The sequence below is a fragment of the Vulpes lagopus genome, chromosome X, assembly GCF_018345385.1.
Source record: "Vulpes lagopus strain Blue_001 chromosome X, ASM1834538v1, whole genome shotgun sequence".
NCBI lineage: Eukaryota > Metazoa > Chordata > Mammalia > Carnivora > Canidae > Vulpes > Vulpes lagopus.
In genome coordinates, this window is record NC_054848.1 from 116,258,859 (window position 1) to 116,281,113 (window position 22,255).

The 22,255-nt window shown below is 35.5% G+C and overlaps 1 protein-coding gene across 16 annotated transcripts in view; it reads left to right on the forward strand.

Annotated features, from left to right (window-relative positions):
• FMR1 (FMRP translational regulator 1) overlaps positions 1-22,255 on the forward strand; it is a 37,753-nt gene that overhangs the window by 8,698 nt on the left and 6,800 nt on the right. For 8 of the 16 annotated variants that reach the window (XM_041741160.1, XM_041741162.1, XM_041741163.1 and 5 more), the window contains exons 2-14: positions 792-844; positions 4,095-4,188; positions 6,794-6,865; positions 7,142-7,290; positions 8,599-8,692; positions 8,776-8,892; positions 11,149-11,319; positions 11,413-11,491; positions 15,221-15,330; positions 16,097-16,231; positions 16,747-16,809; positions 19,117-19,203; positions 21,702-21,897. In XM_041741160.1, coding sequence (XP_041597094.1) covers positions 792-844; positions 4,095-4,188; positions 6,794-6,865; positions 7,142-7,290; positions 8,599-8,692; positions 8,776-8,892; positions 11,149-11,319; positions 11,413-11,491; positions 15,221-15,330; positions 16,097-16,231; positions 16,747-16,809; positions 19,117-19,203; positions 21,702-21,897 — 1,420 coding nt within the window. Of the gene's footprint in view, positions 1-791; positions 845-3,479; positions 3,598-4,094; positions 4,189-6,793; positions 6,866-7,141; positions 7,291-8,598; positions 8,693-8,775; positions 8,893-11,148; positions 11,320-11,412; positions 11,492-15,220; positions 15,331-16,096; positions 16,232-16,746; positions 16,810-19,116; positions 19,204-21,701; positions 21,898-22,255 lie in introns of all 16 variants that reach the window. The other 8 variants (XM_041741161.1, XM_041741166.1, XM_041741171.1 and 5 more) reach the window with 4 other exon arrangements.

Genomic DNA, 22,255 nt, shown 5'->3' on the forward strand with positions numbered 1-22,255 from the left:
TTATAGAATTACAGACAGCATGCTGCTTAAAGAATTCTTGATAATTAGTTAGCTATTACTTTAGTTATGTCATTTTATAGAATTACGGACGGCATGCTGATTAAAGAATTCTTGATAATTAGTTAGCTATTACTTCTGTTATGTCTTTCTGCAGATTACTAGCAATTGCGTCATCAGATTTAAAAGATTTAAACCTCTACTTTGTATTACTGTTTTTTCCTTCAAGTGCCTCTGAGATTGAGAATTTAATTAAACTCTGGTAATTGGACATTTTAGTGGTATTAGCAGCATATTGTTGTTAAGGAAAATTTAGTGTGCTTGTATATACCTAGATTTGAGATTATATTTGGTCATTTACTGTGGTATTCTCCTAAAAATTTATTAAGGAGAAAAAGATAAGTTACAACAGACCTATACAGGCTGGCACGTGGCTTGTGGAAAAAATTTCTTTGTTTTCAATAATTCTAGCCTAAAGTGCACCTCCAGGTTTGTACTCACCACCTGCATTGTAATTTTCAATTATTTTGCTCTCTCACTCTCTCATTAGATGCTGAAATCTGGAGCAGTCTTTTTCATGTTTTGTTTTAATTAATCTGTATTCCTAGGGCCTCACACATAGTAGGTGGCTAAATAAAGATGTGATCCACGAATGGGTCATCCTCACAAACAGACAAACTCTCATTTGAAGCTCCATTTTTTTCTTAAACAGAAAATATTTGATATCTCTATAAAATTAAATAAAAACATGGTCTTAAGCTTAGAAGTTAATTTACCTGGTGTTTTTCTTACAGGCATTTGTAAAGGATGTTCATGAAGATTCAATAACAGTTGCATTTGAAAACAAGTAAGTGTCTTGCTATAATGTTAATGTTCAGGTTCTTAAATATTTTTATAGTAATTATTCTTTTTATTCCTCATTTAAAATATTTCAGGTCTAGTTTGAGTGTTTTTCAGGAGTGGATCTTCATGTTACTGACCAGGAAGTTCCTGAACAACTCCATGATAAAACCAATGGAATGACTGTTCCGCCTAATGACCTTAGAGATCCCTTTCGTTTAACCTTGATGCCTACATTTCCGTCCCCTTGAATGTGAAAAAGAAACCAGATACTTCTGTATTAATAACTGAGAGTTTGGATAGAAATCTTTGTTACAAGATGAAAATGAATGAATTCATGAGTATTGGTAAAATTAATGTGGGTTTTATAATGTTAAATCTAAAATCGATGGTTTTAGTTGTCTAGTATATTTTATCAGGAATAATCATATTATTTTACATCTATTTTCATGTATTTATAATCAGTAACAGGGGTAACCAATCTTTTCTGCTACAAGAGTAAATAGAAATACTTATAGGCCTACGAATGTTAGCCATATGAAGACATATAGATGTTAGCATTTTATCAAGAGAGACAAATTTCTTGACTTAAATTTTTTGAAAAGTAATAAGGGCTATTTTCAGAGTAGCAATTCAAGATTCTAAAGTACGTATAAACAGCTTAGCCAGAGTGTTGATGTGATCATGATCTTAGGATCATATTGAACTCTGAAGAATGGTCAACAACTACAACATTTTGGATTTTGTGTACTAAGAGAATTGATAGTATCCCAAAAGCAGGTTGCAAATCTATAGAGAAAAGAAATAGATTAGTAGTTGCTTGGGGGTGGGGGGTGGGGAGAATCATAACTAAAGGGCATAGGATTTCCTTTGGAGTTGATGAAAATGTTCTTAAATGCGGCTGGTGATGGTTGTACATATCTGTTAATATACTTAAAACCACTGAATTGTACATGCACAAGTGGATTATATGGTATGTGAGTTACATCAGTAAATTTGTTAAAAAATCATATCTTACCCAGACATACTATAATTTGACTGTTAGATTCTTTTAGCTACCAAGAGGACAAAGTAGTAGTATTCTTGGATGCCTGTAACACATTCAGGGGACAGAGATAAAAGGATTTAGAATATCCAACCCTATTCTCAGCTCTAGTCTAGTCTCAATCCAGAATATAAGTATGAATAACTTTTTCAGAATGCATAGAGCCAAAAGTTCCAGAATTTGCCTCTGCTGTTTCTAGTATCCATGGATTTGTGTGGTTATACACTAGACTGCAATATCACTCTTTTAACAGGACAATCTTTGATAACTTGAGAGTAATTTTTTTTTGTAATTATACTTTTATCTGCTTGCTCCCATTATTAGATAAACACTTTCCCATAAAAGAAGAGTTCTCTCTATTTTCCACTTTTAATTTCTCCTATAGTGTTTAAAGTGTTAAGCAAACACTCATTTCCTCCATGCATTTAAGAATGTGTCTGGTTAATATACTAACTCATCAGATCAGTTTCTCTTTTGTTTTCAGATTTCTACTATAAACCTAGAATAATTCTACATTCGGACCTTCTAATTCTCTTCTGTATTATAGCTGCATAAAAGTTTCTCTTCAAGATGTCGTCCTGAGAATTTGAAACAAATAAGCTGTTTTCCTTGTGTACATGAAGTATGTTTGAAATTCAACACTGGGTTTGAGCACATCACTAGGGTATGATAGGTCTCTACCAAAGTAGTTTCTGCCCTTTCTTGGGCATTTTCTTTTTGTTTTTCTGTTAAAAAAAACTAATGTTTTATAGAACTTTGGACTGTATTTACCCTTTCTTTCCTTTCAGTCATAAATTCCTATTACTATAATACCATTTTATTTTAGATGCTATGTTTTTAACTTCCATATTTCACATTTTTGAATGAAGAATTTGAATTTTTCTGTGTACACTTAAGACTTAAAATAAATCATCCTTTAGAATATTATGTATTTTTTTGAATCACATTTAGCAATGAATTTATAACATATTAAAAGTCATTGATTTTCGGTAAATATAAAAAGGCTTTTCTGAAGTAAAGACAATGTTTTCTAAAGCTTAATAGTTTTCACATGTGTATAATTCAGAGAAAGGGTTCCATATAATACAGGCCTAATTGGATTTCCACAAGTTCTGACTTAATTACCTACCCTTCTTATATATGGCTCTTCTTTAAAAAAAAAAAAAAATTAGGGGTACCTGGATGGCTCAGTTGTGTAAGCATCTGACTCTTGGTTTTGGTTCAGCTCATGATCTCAGAGTCCTGAGAGTGAGCCCCAAGTCGAGCTCTGTACTCAGCAGAGTCTGCTTGAAATTCTCTCCCTCTCCCCCTCCATACTTCTCCCTCCTCCACCCCCCACCCCTGCACACTTGCTCTCAAATAAATAAATAAAATCTTTTAAAAAAAATTAGCACTTTTTTCAGTCCAATTTTACTAAAGAAAGCTTTTCAGAAAACAAGAAATGACTGCTGCAGCAGTTGAATCCTCCAATGTTTTTGCAGTTTGTCTTTTAATATTTAATATCATTTTGGATATAAAAGAATAATTTGGTGTTTTTCAAAATTGTTCCATATCATTTTAAATTTAAAAACATAGGCAACTTACCAAACTCCTATAGGCTGTCTCCATCGGGTTTCTGTGGTTTAGCAGACCCCACGAGGCCATGCTGATCAGCAGCCAGCTATCCATGGCAAGAATTGACCACCTCGTGGGATCTAAAATTTAAAGGGGGAAAAGTGAGTTGTGAATTGCTGATGTGCTGACTGCCCCATTTTGCTTGGGAATTAGAGGGCATTTAGGACCAGTTTCTGTGGTCCTTAGAATGTGCTTAAAATTCTTTTGCAAGTGGAAGTATGGTGATGATGTTACTAACACTTACTAACATTTAATTTAAGCATCAGACGAAATTGCTGTTGTGGCCTTGCATTTAGCACTCTTAGAGGTTGATATTACTGAAAGAAAGACTTGTTTGGAAAATTGTAATGTTGATCTGTTGTGTTTAGAGGACTATTCCAAACAGAACTACAAGGCTGCTATGCTGCATGCATACTTTGTTGAAATGTCTCTACATTGCCATTATGCCCGACTCAGCAGAACACTGACTGTTTTCAAAGCATTTGCCTCTTTAAACTAGAAAAACAGAGGGTCACACTTAACCAAGAGTTGATGGCAGTGTGGTCATTATTTCCATCAAACCAAAAAGAATGTTAATTATGTATTTGCTTATTTGCAGCTGGCAGCCAGAGAGGCAGATTCCATTCCATGATGTGAGATTCCCACCACCTGTAGGTTATAATAAAGATATAAACGAAAGTGATGAAGTTGAGGTAAGTTTCCCCTGCCCTCAAGTTACTAAGCACTGGAGTGGGAAGCATTGAATTTGCCTGTGTGTTTTATACCCCTCCTATTTAACACTGCTTAAACTACCTTGAAAATTATAGCTGTGATGGACATGTGCTTTTGACTGAGCCACCTTAATAATGATCTGAAAATACCCCGTGATGTTTATATGTGGCTTCTTAAGCAGCACTGAGGGCACATCATTGAAAGTCAGTACTGATTTCCTTTGCCTGCTAGGAAATTCCTTTTGCCTTTTCCTTGAATCTCTGAATCTTTATTTGAATAATGTATTGTTGGCTTACAACTTTGTCTCCATTTTAAACAAAATGGATTAGGAAAATTAGTTTCATAAAGGAGAAGAAATCATGCCTTATAATAGAGCAGCATTCTAGAGTTTCTTTAAGTAGCAGTAAATCCTCCTGGTGTATTATGAAAAATTCATCTGTGAGTTTTAGTATAAACACATATAGGGAAAACATCTTTTCACTGGACATGCTGTGAACCACCTGCACATGTGCCATTGATGTCTTTGATCAAAATGTGCTATAGAGATATAACACATTAACAGAAACATTGTGTTTATAATTTCTCTAGCCACTGAAAATTGTTTGAGTACTTAAAGCACTCGGAGTCTGTTTTATATTGTAGTTGATCTGTGTAGTGTCCTCTCCTTCCTCCCTTTTCACACCATTTTAAGCTGCTTCTCTTCTTTTTTCCACAAGGCCTATTAATAGTTGCAAATTCATGAATATTTGTGGTATGAAGGAGGCAGCTAAGTAGACATTTATATACAGGTAAGGTAAAGTGTACTAGGTCCTTGAATTCTTCTTTCCTGTGCAAGGGTACAGATGGTATAGTGAAACAGAAGAGTCCCCTGCCTTTGATGAGGTCACATTCTAGTCAGGGTAGCTAATATCATGGCAGATGGAAGGAAAAAAGTAAGAGGATGCAAGGTGATAATAGGGGCAGGAGTAGTATTCTAGGCAATACTCAGGGAAGGCCTCTTGATGTCCAGGCCTGTGTTCTTTTCTCTTTCTAAAGTGGAATAGAATAAAGTACTATTTAGTTACCAAAAATGTACTCAGTATCTATTAGATATAAGGGAGTGGGCTTGGTGTTGTGAGGGATCCTAGTAGGAAACACATTGTACTTGAGGACCTTTAGTTGTCTGCTTCCCTAGGAGACTATAGGCTTCCTGAAGGCAAGGACATTTGATCTATGTCAGAAATGCTCTGATAATGTTGGGGTGGACAGCAGAGACTTTTTCCCAACTGAGTCACATAACAGGTGGAGACCAATGAAATACTTTGCTAGAGTGGCCTTACAGTATCACTTGACAATGATACATAACTGAGATTGTTGCTCTAGCTAGAACAGAGATGAAAGGGATTGATGGTGGCAAGAGGGAAAGGTAGGTTAAATTGTGTTAGTCACTGTATTTTATAACCATTAACTTAGACTATAAAAGGGACACAAGACACCGGGTCTTTTGGTCTGTCTGTATCAGGAATGCTCATGGTAGCAACTGATTGAGAGAACTCCCCCCCCCCCAATTTTGTCACATAAAGATGGGTGACCAGTGAGTTGCTGTTGCCACGATGACCTCCCTGTATTACTTAACAATTAACTGGGTTATTTCTTTGGCTAGAGCAGAATTGAGACGAAGTGATGGGGGCAAGAGAGAAAGGGCAGGTTAAGCTGTATTTAGTCACTGTGTTGTGTGACTGTTAACTTCAATTGTAAAAGGAGGCAAGAACTGCCCCCTTCAGTTACTCATCACCCTTAGGCTCTGACCTCTCTCTCCTTTCCTCTCTTATCCTCCTTGTCTCCCTGCTTCTTTCTGCTTCTGAGTATTTGTTTCTCTCTCCATGAATACTGTCCCATTAATTTTGATTTGCTAGTGTCTTTACAAAAGGTTCCATGCTGCACATCGTAAGTGAACTTTCATGTGATCACCAGAGAGATTGGTTAGAAGAACTGATCCAGTATGTGAGAGCAGGAGGGTGGTATCCACAGGATTGCCAGGATGGAGTTGTCCATTTTAGCGGAGAGAGAAAGCGGACAGGAGACCAGAGAGTGACCAGGAATCTGTTCATTTAGGCACCAGGAGACATGAATGCCGGGGAGGTATCCTTAGTGGACTGAGTAGTCAGAGGTCTCACCTATTTAGTGACCACGCAGTAGGCCAGGGTCAATAATTTCCAATTAGTTATTTGCTTATTAGAGAAAAAGAAAAACAAGTATATACATTTTTAGATATGTTTTCATAGCTCACAAAGTATCCAAGCAAAGTATGCCCAGGTTTATGAACAATCTGCTTTTCTTGAGCATTCATATACAGAGGACTGATTATTACTGACCTGAAACAAAGAAAATAGTAAAGTGCTTTGTACAGGGCTCTCCCAGGTAATCAAGCAGTTTCTGATTATGTTTCTCTGCCTAGCTATAGGGTTGCAGTCTACTTTAAGGTATATAACAAATGGGTTTGAGAGATACCTGGCTCATTTTAAGAATTTTCTTCAATGTCTGATAATCTGTAGATTTCTGAATGATGTTAATTATGAAATAATCTATGTTGTAATTTTTGTGTAGGTTTATTCCAGAGCAAATGAAAAAGAACCTTGCTGTTGGTGGTTAGCTAAAGTGAGGATGATAAAGGGTGAGGTAGGAAACTGCATATTTAAAATTTTTTATACTATTTGCGTTTTCTAAACCCAGGTATTACATTTCAGTGTGGATGTCTGTTTTAAAGGAATATCTAACTTGTCATTTTATTAAAATGTTTTCTCTACATGTTCATTATGTTTCATGTGTTTTACTTAATTGAGCAAATAGAGTTTTTTTCTTCCCTTTGGAGAACTTAAAAATAACTGTATAGGTATAGCTTATTGTTCTTACTTTAAAAAATGACCAGGAATGACTTTTATCTATTTCTCTCAGTTTTATGTGATAGAATATGCAGCATGTGATGCTACATACAATGAAATTGTCACAATTGAACGTCTACGATCAGTTAATCCCAACAAACCTGCCACAAAAGATACTTTCCATAAAATCAAACTGGACGTGCCAGAAGACTTACGACAAATGTAAGTTGGTATGCAAGAAGTGCTGAGAACTTACAGGTGATATGCAATTAATTTAAAAGAATATGAATTTTAAAATAATAGAAAACACTTTTTAAATTCAATGACCTTTGGCAAAAATGATTTGCAAAAGTAGTGAAAAAAATGTCTTTAGCTTTTCAGCTGTATAATCAAGCCAGTACTGCACTTGTCTAAACTTAGTTGGCTAGATACATAGCTAGTATACATTTGTTTTCTAAAATTAACTTTATACATAGAATTTTGAAATTTTAAAACTGAGTAGTACAGATCTGTCATAAGTTACAAATCAAAATCTAGACAATGAAGACTTCCCCAGGTCTTTTTCCTTTAAGTTAGTATTTTCAGATAAATATGTAATAGGTGTTTACGAAGCTTCCAGAGGTCATCTCCATCTTTTAATTCTTGGTCTGGAGTAATGGTTAAGACTTTTTAGATAAGAGATTCCTTTTTAAAGGTTTCATCAAAGGGGTATACTAGGGACACCTGGGTGGCTCAGCAGTTGAGCGTCTGCCTTTGGCTTAGGGCGTGATCCCAGAGTCCCGGGATTGAGTCCCACATCAGTCCCCCTGCATGGAGTCTGCTTCTCCCTCCGCCTGTGTCTCTGTCTCTCTCTCTGTGTCTCTCATGAATAAATAAAATCTTTAAAAAAAGGGGGGGGTATACTGAGTTTGATTTGGATGTGTCATACTTCAGATAAACATTAACCTGCAGTTCACAGTACATAGGAATCCTGCTTTTTTGATTGGAGAGATTGCATATATGTATAAATTTTTGTGCTTTCTGACTCCTATACATTTCCTTCTCCCCCTTAAATTAGTCAGAAGTTTTTCTATAGAAAAGAAGCAGCAAAACAAAATTGAGTACCCTGTAGTTATCCCCAAAGGTTAAGAAAATTGCTAATCATATGTAACTGAAATAAGGAAACTTGCAGAGGAGAGTGACTCTCCTGAATAATGTCACCTTTGGTAATCTAGAACCACAAGCAATCCCTTAAGAGCATAACTGTTTTTTTCCTCTCTGTAATCTCAGATCCTTGATAGGGCTGAGTATTACAGAGATGAATAGCAAAGGAACCTTTTTTGTAATCTCAAATACTTGAGTAGGCTAAAAGTATTTCAGAGATGCACAGCAAAGGAACTAAACTTTTTAATGGATATATAACATTTTGCATGCATCATGTTTAGTATGAATTCACAGTTCTTTACTAAGTACAAATCTCTGCATATACTTAGGCCTGTAGTTGGTAATTATTCATCTTAACTTCACAGTGGATATTATTTTTATTTCTAGGTGTGCCAAAGAATCGGCACATAAGGACTTTAAAAAGGCAGTTGGTGCCTTTTCTGTAACTTATGATCCAGAGAATTATCAGCTTGTCATTTTGGTGAGTGTTTTTGACTTCTCTATTTTGAATACTCATTTGGAGTATTTGCTTTGATAATAATTGTGTTAAATTATGTCCTTTAGTCCATTAATGAAGTCACCTCGAAACGAGCACACATGCTAATTGACATGCACTTTCGGAGTCTGCGCACTAAGCTGTCTCTGATACTGAGAAACGAAGAAGCCAGTAAGCAGCTAGAGGTATGTGGCTTTCCCTAGCGCTGCTTGTGTAAGGCTATCTAGAAATGATAACTGTGGAGTTACAAAACTTGAATATGGGCAGGTTGTCCTTTATTTACTGTTTTTTTTTTTTTAGCAATTCCCTATATTTTATATTTTGAAAAATTAAATTATACAAAGCCTAATCATACTAAACTTTTTTATGCCTAAGGTTTCAGAATTAAGCAGCAGTTGATGTATATTAAGGAACTTCTTGGTCAACTCACTTTTTCTAGAAGTTCATCAAAGCTGCTAATAAAATGAGGCAATGCTTCTTCCATATAACATGTTATCATTTAAGTACTAGAGAGTATTTAAATATCTAATCATATTCCTTTCATTATGTATGTTTATCTCTGTTTAAAAGGGTATAGAACTTCTTCATTCTAATTGGTTGTCACTCTTTAAAACTCCTGTCTTCAGATTCCTGCCAGAGGCTATTTCCCTAACTTACTATTTCGTCTCTTAAGGTGCATTTTATCTACTTTTATTAATCTTCCAATAATTTCCATCACCATACATTTATTTTCATTGATAACTATCTAGTACTTCCATCCATTACCATAGAAACTAAATGGATTTTAATGTCCCAACTCAAGTGTATTACTGTCACGTTCCAGAGTTCCTTGTCATTATTCATTTCATTAGAGGGAAGAGACTTATGCAGTTGAAATAATAAAGACAAAAAGTTGCAAATTGCATATTAAGAGAAGGAAGTCAAGGCTATATTCTTGTAAAACTTGCCACCTTCCCACTTGATGTCTGATTGCTGAACTCTTAGCAGGAGAGGAGACACTCATACCTCCTTTTGCTACTTTGTTTTCCTTACGGCCATGGAGGTCTGTTTAATTGGTTTTTACTCTCATTCTTTCTTGATGTCCCTATGTTCACACATTGTGGTTTCTTTAGTAATTCTCTCATAACTTTTAGGCCAGAAAGAGCGCCCGGATAGCTTAGTCGGTAGAGCATCAAACTTTTAGGCCAGAACAGCCTCCTTATTTTCATTGTATTATGCAAAATATACTCATGCCTCTTCTTAAACATCTAATTCTTCTTAAATGATCTGTTATGATACCTTTGACTTACCATTTATCAGTGAAAAGAATAAACCAGGTGAATGAACCAGGATTCAAAAAACAAGACTTCTTGAAAAGTCCTAGGAACATTTGATACATTTTGTTACTCTGATACGCAAAGTGGATGATTAGACTTTTAAGAATTGTTTACAGTAGTTACACTCATACATTCAAATTAGCAGGTATGTTGAATACTGAGAAACTAGTGTGCATGCCTATCTTTCCTCACTACTAATATTAGAGAGATCCACATATTCAGATAAGAAATTTCCATTTTTCAACATGAGCCACTAATATGTTTGGTTTTCATTAATGGCATGCTAGAACTAAACATTAAATTTTGATGATGCTGTTTAAAGAGAGAGCAATTATCCACAAGTTTGAGGTGTCAAGTATAACATAGTTCAGTCATTACTGAATATTTGAAAGAATTCATCATACTTGTGGATCCAGACCACAAGGTCTTACAGACTCCCATATTAGGTTGCAGGTGCGTATGCAAGATAAGTTGTAAATCTTTGGCATTCTGTAATCATTTGATTTCATGACTGCACCAACAATTGTTTTGATTCTGTTCTTCAGGTTGGGGAGGTAGGGGAAGAAGGAGAGTATTGTTTTAATGTCACCATTTCATCAGAGGGATATCTAGATCACAATATCTAATGATAAGTTACATAAATGGTGCAGTTTCCAGGAAAAAAACTGAGAAAAATATATATGTATATGTATCCTTTAAATAAAAACGAATACGATTTTCTGTAAAGATGATATTTAAATTTTTATTTTACTTAAATAACATTGAGTCTGTCAGATCTGGTGAGCTGGTTTTTATTTGGGAACATTTGATCTGCTTCTTAAGTATTACATTATTGATATCATTGGTTAACTAAGGCAGCCTTGCAAATAGGTTTTCGAAAGTTACCTTGTAAACTTGACAATAAGCCTTTTCCTATTAACAAAAATATATCAAATGGTATAGACCTTCAGGAACCTAAAAAGTACTTATGCCATGGAAGGTATTTTCTAAAACCTGTTAGTTTACAATTGAAACTAATTTATAGGCCCCCAATATATAGGGTCAAGATAATTTATATGGCTGACCTAAATACAGTTGTCTTAATAGGTGATAAAGCATATTAATCAGATGTGCATTTCTCTTTAGAGTTCAAGGCAACTTGCCTCAAGGTTTCATGAACAGTTTATCGTACGAGAAGATCTGATGGGTCTAGCTATTGGTACTCATGGTGCTAATATTCAGCAAGCTAGAAAAGTACCTGGGGTCACTGCCATTGATCTAGATGAAGATACCTGCACATTTCATATTTATGGAGAGGTAAATATTTTACAATACAGCTTTTTTTCTAAAATAACAAACAATATTTCGCATGGCTCATCTTTTGTCCTATTTTTTTCCCTTTTTTGTTAGGATCAGGATGCAGTGAAAAAGGCTAGAAGCTTTCTTGAATTTGCTGAAGATGTCATACAAGTTCCAAGGAACTTAGTTGGTGAGTCAGAAATTACTGTTGACATACACTACAAAACACCATTTAGAAACAATTTAGTTAATACTGATAGCATTCCATGTTCATATACTTGGGGGAGTGTCATTTAATTGAAGCTTAAGCTTTGAAATATGGTCTGCTGTTACAGTGTACAGAAAATATATGATAAATACAATACTTAAAAATTAGAAGGTATGTAAGATACTGCTTTGCTAGTTCAAACCTATTAGTGCCTGGAAGGATAGATTTTGTACAGCCTCTTGAGCGTATATTTTCTATATCTTAAAATTAAACATTTTTTTCAAAGGGTGCGTGGGTGGCTCAGTCAGTTAAGTGTCCAACTCTTGATTTTGGGCTCAGGTCATGATCTCGGGGTCCTGAGATCAAGGCCCTGTGTTGGGCTCTGTGCTCAGCAGGGGGTCTGCTTCTCTCCTTCTCTTTCTGCCCCTCCCCTAACTCGCATTCTTGTGCTCACTTTCTCTCTCTGAAATACATAAATCTTTAGGAGCCCTGTGGGGGGGGGGTGGATAGTTGGTTAAGGATCCAGCTCTTGGTTTCAGCTCAGGTGGTGATCTCAGGTTTGTGGGATTGAGCCCTGCATCGGACCCTGCGCTCTGTGTAGAGTCTGCTTGGGACTTTCTCCCTCTTTCAAATAAATAAATAAATCTTTTAAATAATCAATCTTAAACATTTTTTCAAAATGAATTGATATTTGAGGGCTTTATAATTTGGAGGATACTGGTATTTATTTGATCTAAGGGGTCTATAAAATCCTAGCATTTTGAGTTGAAGGTCTGAATGTCAGTTACTTAAATTTAGTAAGTTACAAACCTAAAAGTAACTGAATGTCTCTGGGGCTTTTTGCAACATCAATAGTAATTCTTCATTTTGACTTTGAATATTGTTTTATTACTATCACCATCACAAGTACCAGCAAATACCAGAAACTCTCTACCAATACTTTCAGGTGCTGCAGACACTGTTAGCAGAACATATCAAAACAAGTTGCAGTTTTTATCAAGAATATTACCTATGTCTTTAATTTATACATAAGATTGTGACATACTGCCTATACATTTTTTTAATTTTCTGAACTTGATATCACAACTGATTATAAAAAGTAGCACACACCCTTTGGAAGATTTGAAGAATGAGAAAATACGGCCTTCCTGTGCATTTTTGTTCCCATAGTTTCTGTCCTGCTTAACCTGCTTTTATTTTTTGTCAGCATAGAATTAATCAGCATCTTCCTCTGCCATTAAAAACACTTGGAATAATATTTTTCTCTTGAAGAAAATTAGTTCAAGGATAAAGACTAGTGAAATGAATGCAGGATTATTCATTTGGCTGTGTTCTACAGACAGCTAAAGAATGCAATGTTATTGAGATAACTTGGACACAGTTGTGTGTATAGCACTGTTCTGATTACTTCAGAGTAAGCAGGGTTTTAAATAATTATTTTCTTTTTATTTATAGTTTGTCAAGTAATTGCATACATTTTGTAGTTAGAAAAGTTATTTTAAATTTAGAAATTCTTATAAAATATAGCCAGAAGACAGGTTTTTTTTTTTTTCTCAGTAATTACCAAACAGAAACTTAGGTGTCAGATTCACTAAAATTCATTTGGGAGAAGGCATGATGCCTCTAGGGGAACGTTCTTGGGTGTTGGAGTTGAAGTTGGATTTAGATTTCAGTCTCTAATTCACTTTTTGGTAGCTATTTGACCTTGTAATTGATTCTGCCCCCTTGAATCTTATTTTTCTTACCTCTAAAAAAATGTTAATAATCGTGTCCACCTTACAGAGTTGCTGTGATAACTAAACAGATTGTAGATAGAAAGGTATAGATAGATGTACATTGCCTAAGCTTTGGACGTAGTAGGGGACCCTGTTAATGTTACTTCTCTTTTCTCCTCCTGATTCAGAACAATTCCAGTTTAGTGGAGCAGAATTGTAGTAAGCTGTCAGTTGAAACTTGAAAATAATTGTGTGGAGTAGAATTACATCATCTGCTATTAAAAATAGGTTCTACCTGTGGTCATACCTGAAGAGAAGAGGGTCCCAGCAGTGATCTTTCACCAGAAAGCCTGCTGAAGTACAATCAGCCTGGGTTTTGTTTTGTTTCTAGTGAGTAAAATAAAACAGTTCTGTTTTAGAGATTGTCTACTATGACACTGGCAGTGTTGAGTTTTTTGAGAAAGCATTTTTATATAATAGATTTGGCAAGGCAAATCTTTAGGGAGAGGTCTAATTAGTATTGCGTGAGTTTTCTTTGAGTCCCACAGTATGATTTGTGTTCTCTTTTATTTTCACAAACTCTCTAGTACTGACACAGATTTGTCATTCTTTTCTAAAAATTTGCTTGTTTTTCATCCACTTTGACAGTGAATTGGTTTAATTATTCAGTTAACTATAGTTAACATGTAATACCTAGGATAGTTGAGATATTAGCAACATGTGCCAAGTTCATTTTTCTTTTTCCTAACTCATTTAGACCTTTATTAAAATCACATTAATTCAAAAAATGTAAGTAACATAGATTAAAAACAAACTGTGGGACAACTCCATGTAACTTCTCTCTCCCCCCACCTCTTTTCCTTTGAAGACAAGAGGAGCAGAAACAATTGACAAAAGGACCTCCCTATATTGGGAGTCCTGATTTAGTATCGGTTCTTTTCCCTGACCGCCAACCAGTCAAAGGAGATTATAGGGGTGAGGCTGCCAGACATGGCAAGAGTGCCAAGGTTTTGCTGATTAGAAGAACCACAAGATCTTGTCGTGAGTCTTTCCCTGAGTTCTTCTGTAGGATAGACTCGAAGCAAATTTTGGCTTTCAATTTTTTCCCTATCCTTGCCTTAGACGAGATGGTGGAACAAGCACATGATGAGTTTGGCTGGTATAAGGGTGCTTTAGGTACCTTGAGAGGGCTCCTGGAAGCCAATGTGATTCACATGTAGATTTCTAGAACCAATAGTTCTTTTTTTGTTTGTAGAGTCTTGGTTTACACTAATGCATGATGATGGCTATGAAAGTGGTCATTTCCCAGTTAAGGATATGATTCAATTTTATAAAATGAGGGAAACAATGCCTGTTGATTAGCAGTATTCAAAGTCTTTGGAGTTAGAACAGATGGTATTGAATAATACTTAATCTTGAACTGGTTATAAGTTTTTTCATCGTGGTTTTGAGTTACCTTAAAGTGTGATTTCTTAATCTTTTATTCTGTGACTGTGACTAGAGATTAAGAAGTCATACTTGACCTTTTAATATACTGATACAAGCTAAGAGTGATACACAGGAGTAGTATTATATTTAACACATTGGCCTGAAAAATGTGCCTTTCTTTTAGTGTATGTTTAGCTGCTTAATTCCTTTTCAACTTAGAGTATCTTTTATAAATGTGACATATAAGATTCTAAAAATATTTACCACAGGCAAAGAAGCAGATTTAAATCAGATACAGACAGAACTAAAATTGTTGAATGAATAAACGAATATATTTTCTATTATCTGTCCTTTCCCTTCATTACTTTTACAGAACTTTGCAGAGTGATACAAACCACACAGTGACAACCTAGTAAAACATAAAGCCAGGTTAACTCTGTCTTTATGAAAAGAGTTTCTGTTTGGGTTTTGAAATCTTACAGTTTTATATGATAGTTTACAGTGGGGTGTGCTTACTGGTTTGAGATAACATGTTTTTAAAATCAAACATGAATTATTCATTTCTTAGGCAAGGTAATAGGAAAGAATGGAAAACTGATTCAGGAAATTGTGGACAAGTCAGGAGTTGTGAGGGTGAGAATTGAAGCTGAAAATGAGAAAAGTGTTCCACAAGAAGAGGTATGTTATAGTCATGTGTTTCTGATTTGTTTGATAAAAGTTTCGTATTGTTTTATTCAGCATGTTAATTTAGAGCCCTCTACTGTGCACATGCTGGGAATGTGAAAATTCTGACCATTAGTCATGCCAAACGTTGTTATAGCTGGAAAGTGACTTGGGACTAGTCACTTGAACACCTTCAAATCTTCTTTCTCAATCTTTAAAATGAATGTTCATAAATTTAAAAAAAAGTATAAAGCATTTTTCAAATATTGTTTGATATTGCTGACAGATCAAGTTGGGACACTAGTTAGGTTTTCTGCCTTTTGTTCTCTGTCCTTTTCAGTTTGTGTATGTATGTGTGTTTATTTTGTGGTTGCTTTCAATTTTTATCTGGGCATAATGTCTCTTCCCAGTCTTTAAATTGTATAATCTCCACTTTTATCTTCATGAATATATGCTTTTTGGTAGCAGCTTGTAAAGTATTTGTGTGGGTTGGGGGAGGTAAGGGTGTGCTCTTCTATACAGCAATACCGTTTAAAAATAAAATCCCCCTTAATTGCCATGTTTTTCACATATTGACTAGTCTTCTTTTGTGCAAGGTTCTTTTAGCTGATGTTAGATCTTTTGGGGGTTTTACTGCATAATATTTGCATTCTGTAATTCCATGTGCCAAAAATGTTTATAGTAATTTATATTCTTAAAATATGTTCATTGATACAAAAATGGAGCTAAATAAAGTCTTTTAAATTGGTCCTTTTTTCTCTGTTTTGTGTTTTTTACCAAGGAAATTATGCCACCAAATTCCCTACCTTCCAGTAACTCAAGGGTTGGACCTACTCCCTCAGAAGAAAAAAAACATATAGATATAAAGGAAAACAGCACTCATTTTTCTCAACCTAACAGTACAAAAGTCCAGAGGGTAAGAAATATTTGTCACTCTGAATTATACTACAAGTAATTTCTTTGACCCAGATGTCACAGTTGGTGTTTTGGGTGTTTTCTCTGATTAGGCTTATAGGCTACTCATTTTTTTGGTGTTTTTTTTTTTTTTTTGAAATCTAATTGCCAGCTTATGAAAGATTACAAACCAAAGTGATACCTACTTCTCAGTTTACTCACAGTGACAAATATGATGCTATAAACCTAAAATATGGGGTTACAATTAATCACATTTTTTCTTTTGAGGGTGGTCTTTCATTTTTACATGCTGTATCTTTTAAATTTTGCAGGTTGTGGTAGCTCAAAATGTACCTTCTGTTAGATACATTAGTTACTACTTAGAACCATATTTTAGAAAGTGGTTTTCAATATTTGAACTAACCTAACTGTTTAGAAATGGGTTTAGAAGTCCTACAGTGAAAGTCCTGCGTTCAGGCTTCTGTGTATCATTTGTTATAGTTAATGACATCACTTGCATTCCTTATACTGCTTTAGGTGTTAGTGGTTTCATCAATTGTAGCAGGGGAATCCCAGAAACCTGAACTCAAGGCTTGGCAGGTAGGAAAACATTCCTTGAAAAATAATTTTAATTTTATATTTTAATGTTTATTCCCCTTGTTAAGAAAGGCCATCAGGGTTGGGGGATGGTGGAAGAGTGTTTTGGGGTATGTTCATCAATTGCCCTGGGGAAAAAGCTCAAGTTCCTTCCTGTTGGCTTATCAGGCCTTTCTTTGATGCTCACCTGTCCAGTGTCATCTCTTATCACTCCGCCCTCCTTTACCCTCCAGAGCAGCTTGAACCATACTGAAGTCCTTAGAGTTCTCTGAACACTGTTATCTCTGTGTACATATGTTTCCTCCATCGGAGTGCCTTTTACCCTCCAACTTGCCATCTTGCTTGGACCTTGCTCCTGTGCAGCTTTCCTTGTGTACTTGCCACAGGTCCCCTCCCCCTAGCTGGTTCGAGGGCCTTGTCCCCTTCTGTGTTCCAGTGTGCTCATCCCTCTTGGTAGCACTTACTACATACACTTTCACTTGTTAATCTCTTTGGCCACATCATTAGTTATTTGGGGGCAGGACCCACTCTGTGCCCATGAGAACTATTTATGGGAAAAATGTTATGGCTCACCAGAGATGAAAAGCAAAACCTACCATTTTATAAAGAGAAATACAACCACAAGTGGATTGGATATTCCTCTCTGCCGGGCAGCTCAGTTCTTATCCTAGTCAAGGAATCCCTTTGTCCTGGTGTCCATATTGAAGGCCCCCCTTTGTGCTCTTGGCCCTTTTTCATTTTACTATTCTGGTCCCCTAGTGATGTGCTCAAATTAGAATAGCACTTGGGTACCACAACAGTTTGGATGTGGGGAAAGAGAATATGTTTTAAAATTATTTGCTCCAGAGTGATCAGACTAAATCTGGGACTTAGGGTTTTAAAGTTTATTTTAGACATACATGATCTAGAGGGAAGAGTGTAGCATTTCATCATATGACATTTTGGAAAATAATAAGGTTTAACTGCTTTGTAACAACATTAGTTGGGGGAAAAATAGTTAAAAAGTGTTTTTGAGAAACGGAGGTCTGATTCATAAGCCTGATTATTTCCACAGTACATATATTATTCAATGCAAAAAAAAATCTGTATGAAGCCCATGGGTTTTCAGTGGCACCTAACTCTTCAGGTGATCATTGCACTAGGAAGCAGTGCCTTGCCTATCAGATACAGGTCATTTGACAAACATTATTTCCTCATTGTTCAGTTTTGTTCCCCATCAGCAGCCATGTTCATGTGGAAAGGTGGGGGGAACCTGTTCAGCCCCATAATGCATTTAAGATGCTGTTTCCTGAATGCAGGCAAGCAAAAGCAGCCCAGCAGTAGCCACACCTATCAAATGAATGCTCTTTGTAATTTAAAGGGGTGATACTTGCTAAAGACACAGCTTCTTGGTTTTTCACACTTAAAAACTTTGCCTAGGAAATTTTATCCTCATCAAAGCTGTATGGTTTTCTATAGTCACATGTGAATATAAGTAACCATGTACATTTCTTCGGTCGCAAAATATTGACGTCTTCTCCACTTCAGATGTCATCATTGCTAGCTATCTGCACAATACCTAGGCTTCCCTAGAACTTCTGACAAGAAATTTTTTTTTCTCCTTTGTATTCATGGGCTAGAAGTATAAATTTTTCAGTATATTCCTTTCTGAAAATCTACATTAAAGTAGTGTCATGGGGAAAAGATCAAACTTCCCTTATGAAGTTTGAAGCCTTCTATAATTTTTAGAGTACATTACTGAAATTTATTGAAATGCTAAATTTTGTGCTCATGGACCTGCCTCTTTACCCCATTCCCCCGCACAGATTAATTAGTGCATTTTAATTTATCCTAATTCTTTTTGTGTTTTGTTTTTACTCTCTTGACTTGGTTAGCAAAATGGATTTAGTTTTTACTTCTGTGCCCTAGTATTTAACTTTGAATTTCTCTTTAAAGAATTTGATCTAGATTCAGCCTGTAGTGTATGAATTAAAGTACTTTAAAATATTTGTTTTGTTTATGCATCTCATGTCAGAGCTTGTATAATTTTGAATTACATAATTTGTGATTTTGCCAACATTTAATAGTAGCATTTAAAACATAACAATATGGTACACTCATGGGGTTGCTGTATTGATCTGTCGTTATTCACAGTAGATGTGTAAAATCTGCCAACTACTTTTGTTTCCATGTATTGATTTATATTTTCAACAAACCTTTGTATACCTTCTGTTTGTCAGGCCCTGTGTTAGGGATTTAGTCACTATTTGCATTTTTGTCAAATAATCCATTATTGATGTTATAGGATCATTGTTGCCATTTATTTTTCAGGGTATGGTACCATTTGTTTTTGTGGGAACAAAGGACAGCATTGCTAATGCCACTGTTCTTCTGGATTATCACCTGAACTATTTAAAGGTGAGAACAAGAAGAACTTTAACTTCTAATCCTTTTGTACTAAAATATAAAAACTCCACAGTCAGGCAGTCTTTCAGCAGTGAAGGTTCATTCTAGCCTGTACGTTACAATGAATGACCTGTAAAAGGTAATAGAGAAAATACTTTGTTTTGCTTATTATATTCCTTCTGAAAACACAAGTCCATTTTCTGTCATTACAAATTTAAGGACCAATATCCCAGTTCTTAGTAAATTCCCCTATTTTCCATTATTCTTCTGTTGTTATTCTTCTGTTCTATTCTTACACTCAATTTAGGCACTCCTGTACATAGCCTTTTCATTCAGTTGATCCTTTCTAGCCTTTGTGAGTTTTTTCCAGGCCAAATTTTGTGTCTGTTAACACTTGCCTTTGTTTGTCCCTTTTATGTCATATATCAAGGAAATCTCAGTGTTTCATGAAGTCGTCTGTTTAAATGTTTACCCTTTGTATTTTTCTCTATACTCTGTTATACAAAATATAAACAACTTATGTCTTTTAGATGCTCGTTTTAGTTAGTGTTTGTACAGTTAGGCTTCCTCTAGATTGCAAACTGGAAATCAGGAACTAGGAAGCTACAGGATATAGTGGAAGGAGCACTGGATTGGCAGTCCAGTGACTTGCTTCTAGTCTGTCTTCTATCATGGACTGGTTTATGTGACTTTAGGCAAGTCACTTCTGCCTATATTGGATGCTTTTCTAAGATTTCCTGTGGCCAAAATGTTCTATAATTCAATGAAATGAGATCTTACCCATGTCACTTTTATAATTTCTTCTTTTTATATCTGTATGCATCAAAATTACAAGTGATTGGTACTAAATAGTATTTAAAAATAATCCAGCTTTCTATTTTATGTATGATCCTATCTTAATAAGAATATTTTTGCTGATTTCTTAAAAGAAATAAACAATTTTGACCTGGATGCAAATAAGGGGAACAAAAGTGCAGTAGTTAGGCATTTCACTCATCTTATGGTGGTCACGTAATAATTGAAAATGGGAAGGTTTCATCCAGCAAGGTTTGCATGGGTAGGATACCCCATTGGTTTGCTTTTTATTTTTGTTTTAAGGTGTGTTTTATTTGTAATCTGTTGTATGTGTTTTTCTTTATATTCTTAGCTTAAATAATTATGATGACCTGGAGAGTTAGGGTTGCATTATAATCAATCCCTTGTTCTTTTGACTAATGTTCTTTTTAAGATCCTTTTATTTATTCTTCACAATTGAATCTTTTTTGGTTATCAGCAGTTGTCCTGTTGCTATTCTTTCCATCACTAGATCTTCCCTTGATTGGGCCTGGCATCTCTCACCAAAAGGTGACTGCTTTGCCCCATTGGGATAACCTGGACTACCATTCTGTTTTGCAAGATACACCCATTCCATGAGCTATAACTACTCACTCAGTCTCTCCTTTGCTCAAGTCCTTTGTAAAACAGAAAATTTGGTTCAGAGCACAGATTAAACCTATCTGCCCTTTCTTTGCCAGAAGCATCCACAACCAAGATTTTAAGAACTTAGCTTAACAGGGGCTTATCCAGTGACTGTCCATGTAGGCAGTCCCTATGATGGCCACTGCTTTCCTCAGACACCCAGTACTATTAGAGTTATGGATCCAGTTCCCTATAGCCAGTAAAGGAGATGTTTTTTGGGTAGATTGCAAGGACAAGGGTTAGAATTGAAGCTTCATCTGAATTTGACAGAACCCAGCATATCAGAAGCACTGTGTGTAAGGGTCTGTCAATGGAGCCCAGGTGTATATTTTGATCAACATTAATACTGTTTTGTTGTACTTGTTCTAGCACAGTTGTAGTCGTTAAGAGCTTTCAAGGCATGATGTTAAGTCTAACTTTTTTGGTAAGCTCTTAAATAGTCATATCCCCCTCCCCTACCATATAAGGAAAAGGAGCATTTTCAGTTTGCTGAAAATAATTTTTCCTTAATTGTGTGATCATATCCAAAGACCTACCATAATATATGTTCCTTGAAAGCAGAAGATGGCCCAAACGCAGTGCTTCATAAATTAAGATACGAACTGGCAAATATATTTCAGTTAAGATTATTTACAGTGTGTGATTTTTAGGGTTAGCTGGTTAAACCTTAAATGTCATTTACCTGTATTTTAGAGTTGCTTTATTCAACATCCTATCATCAAGAAGTCCCCAAACTAGCATATCTGTGCCTTAACAGATTCTATTGGATAATAGTACCAAATCGAACAACTTTAAATACTATACAGTAGAATTCTAATGCTGAGTATTTTTGTTATCTCTAATTATGGACATCGATAATCTGTTATCTATAGTAATTTTTCTTTTTAAGGAGACCATTCAATTTCCTGATAATTCTGTGTAACAGTGTTTACTATAAATTTAGAACTGAAATTGAAATATTTCCAGTATATTTTTATCTGATGAAAAGGAGAAAGGTATTATTAAGTAAAATGTCAAATTATTTTTACTGTTATCTTGTATATTTTAAATAGGAAGTAGACCAGTTGCGTTTGGAGAGATTACAAATTGATGAGCAGTTGCGACAGATTGGAGCTAGTTCTAGACCACCACCAAATCGTACAGATAAGGAAAAAGGCTATGTGACTGATGATGGTCAAGGAATGGGTCGAGGTAGTAGACCTTACAGAAATAGGGGGCACGGCAGACGCGGTCCTGGATATACTTCAGGTACAAACTAAGCATTTTACTCAGTAACTTTATCTGTTCCTAGACTTAATAGCTGCTAATCTCTAATATTCATTAGAACCCCATTATAACGGTTTCTCACTACATGGTTTCCGATTCACAGTGGGTCAAATTGTGTTGCAAGAGACATACAGAGTTAAAACATGATAATAACACACAGAGTTTACAGGGCAGGTGTGAGTTCTGTCCACGTTCTGACTGGGGATAAATCTGCTTAAGCCCTTGTGTGTTGATGACTTTCTTAAGGCCTTTCCTGATTTTATTACTGTATAGCCAAAATTTTTTTCATTTGTGTACTGTGGCTCATTTTTTTGTCAGGCATGTGCTGGTCATACTTGCT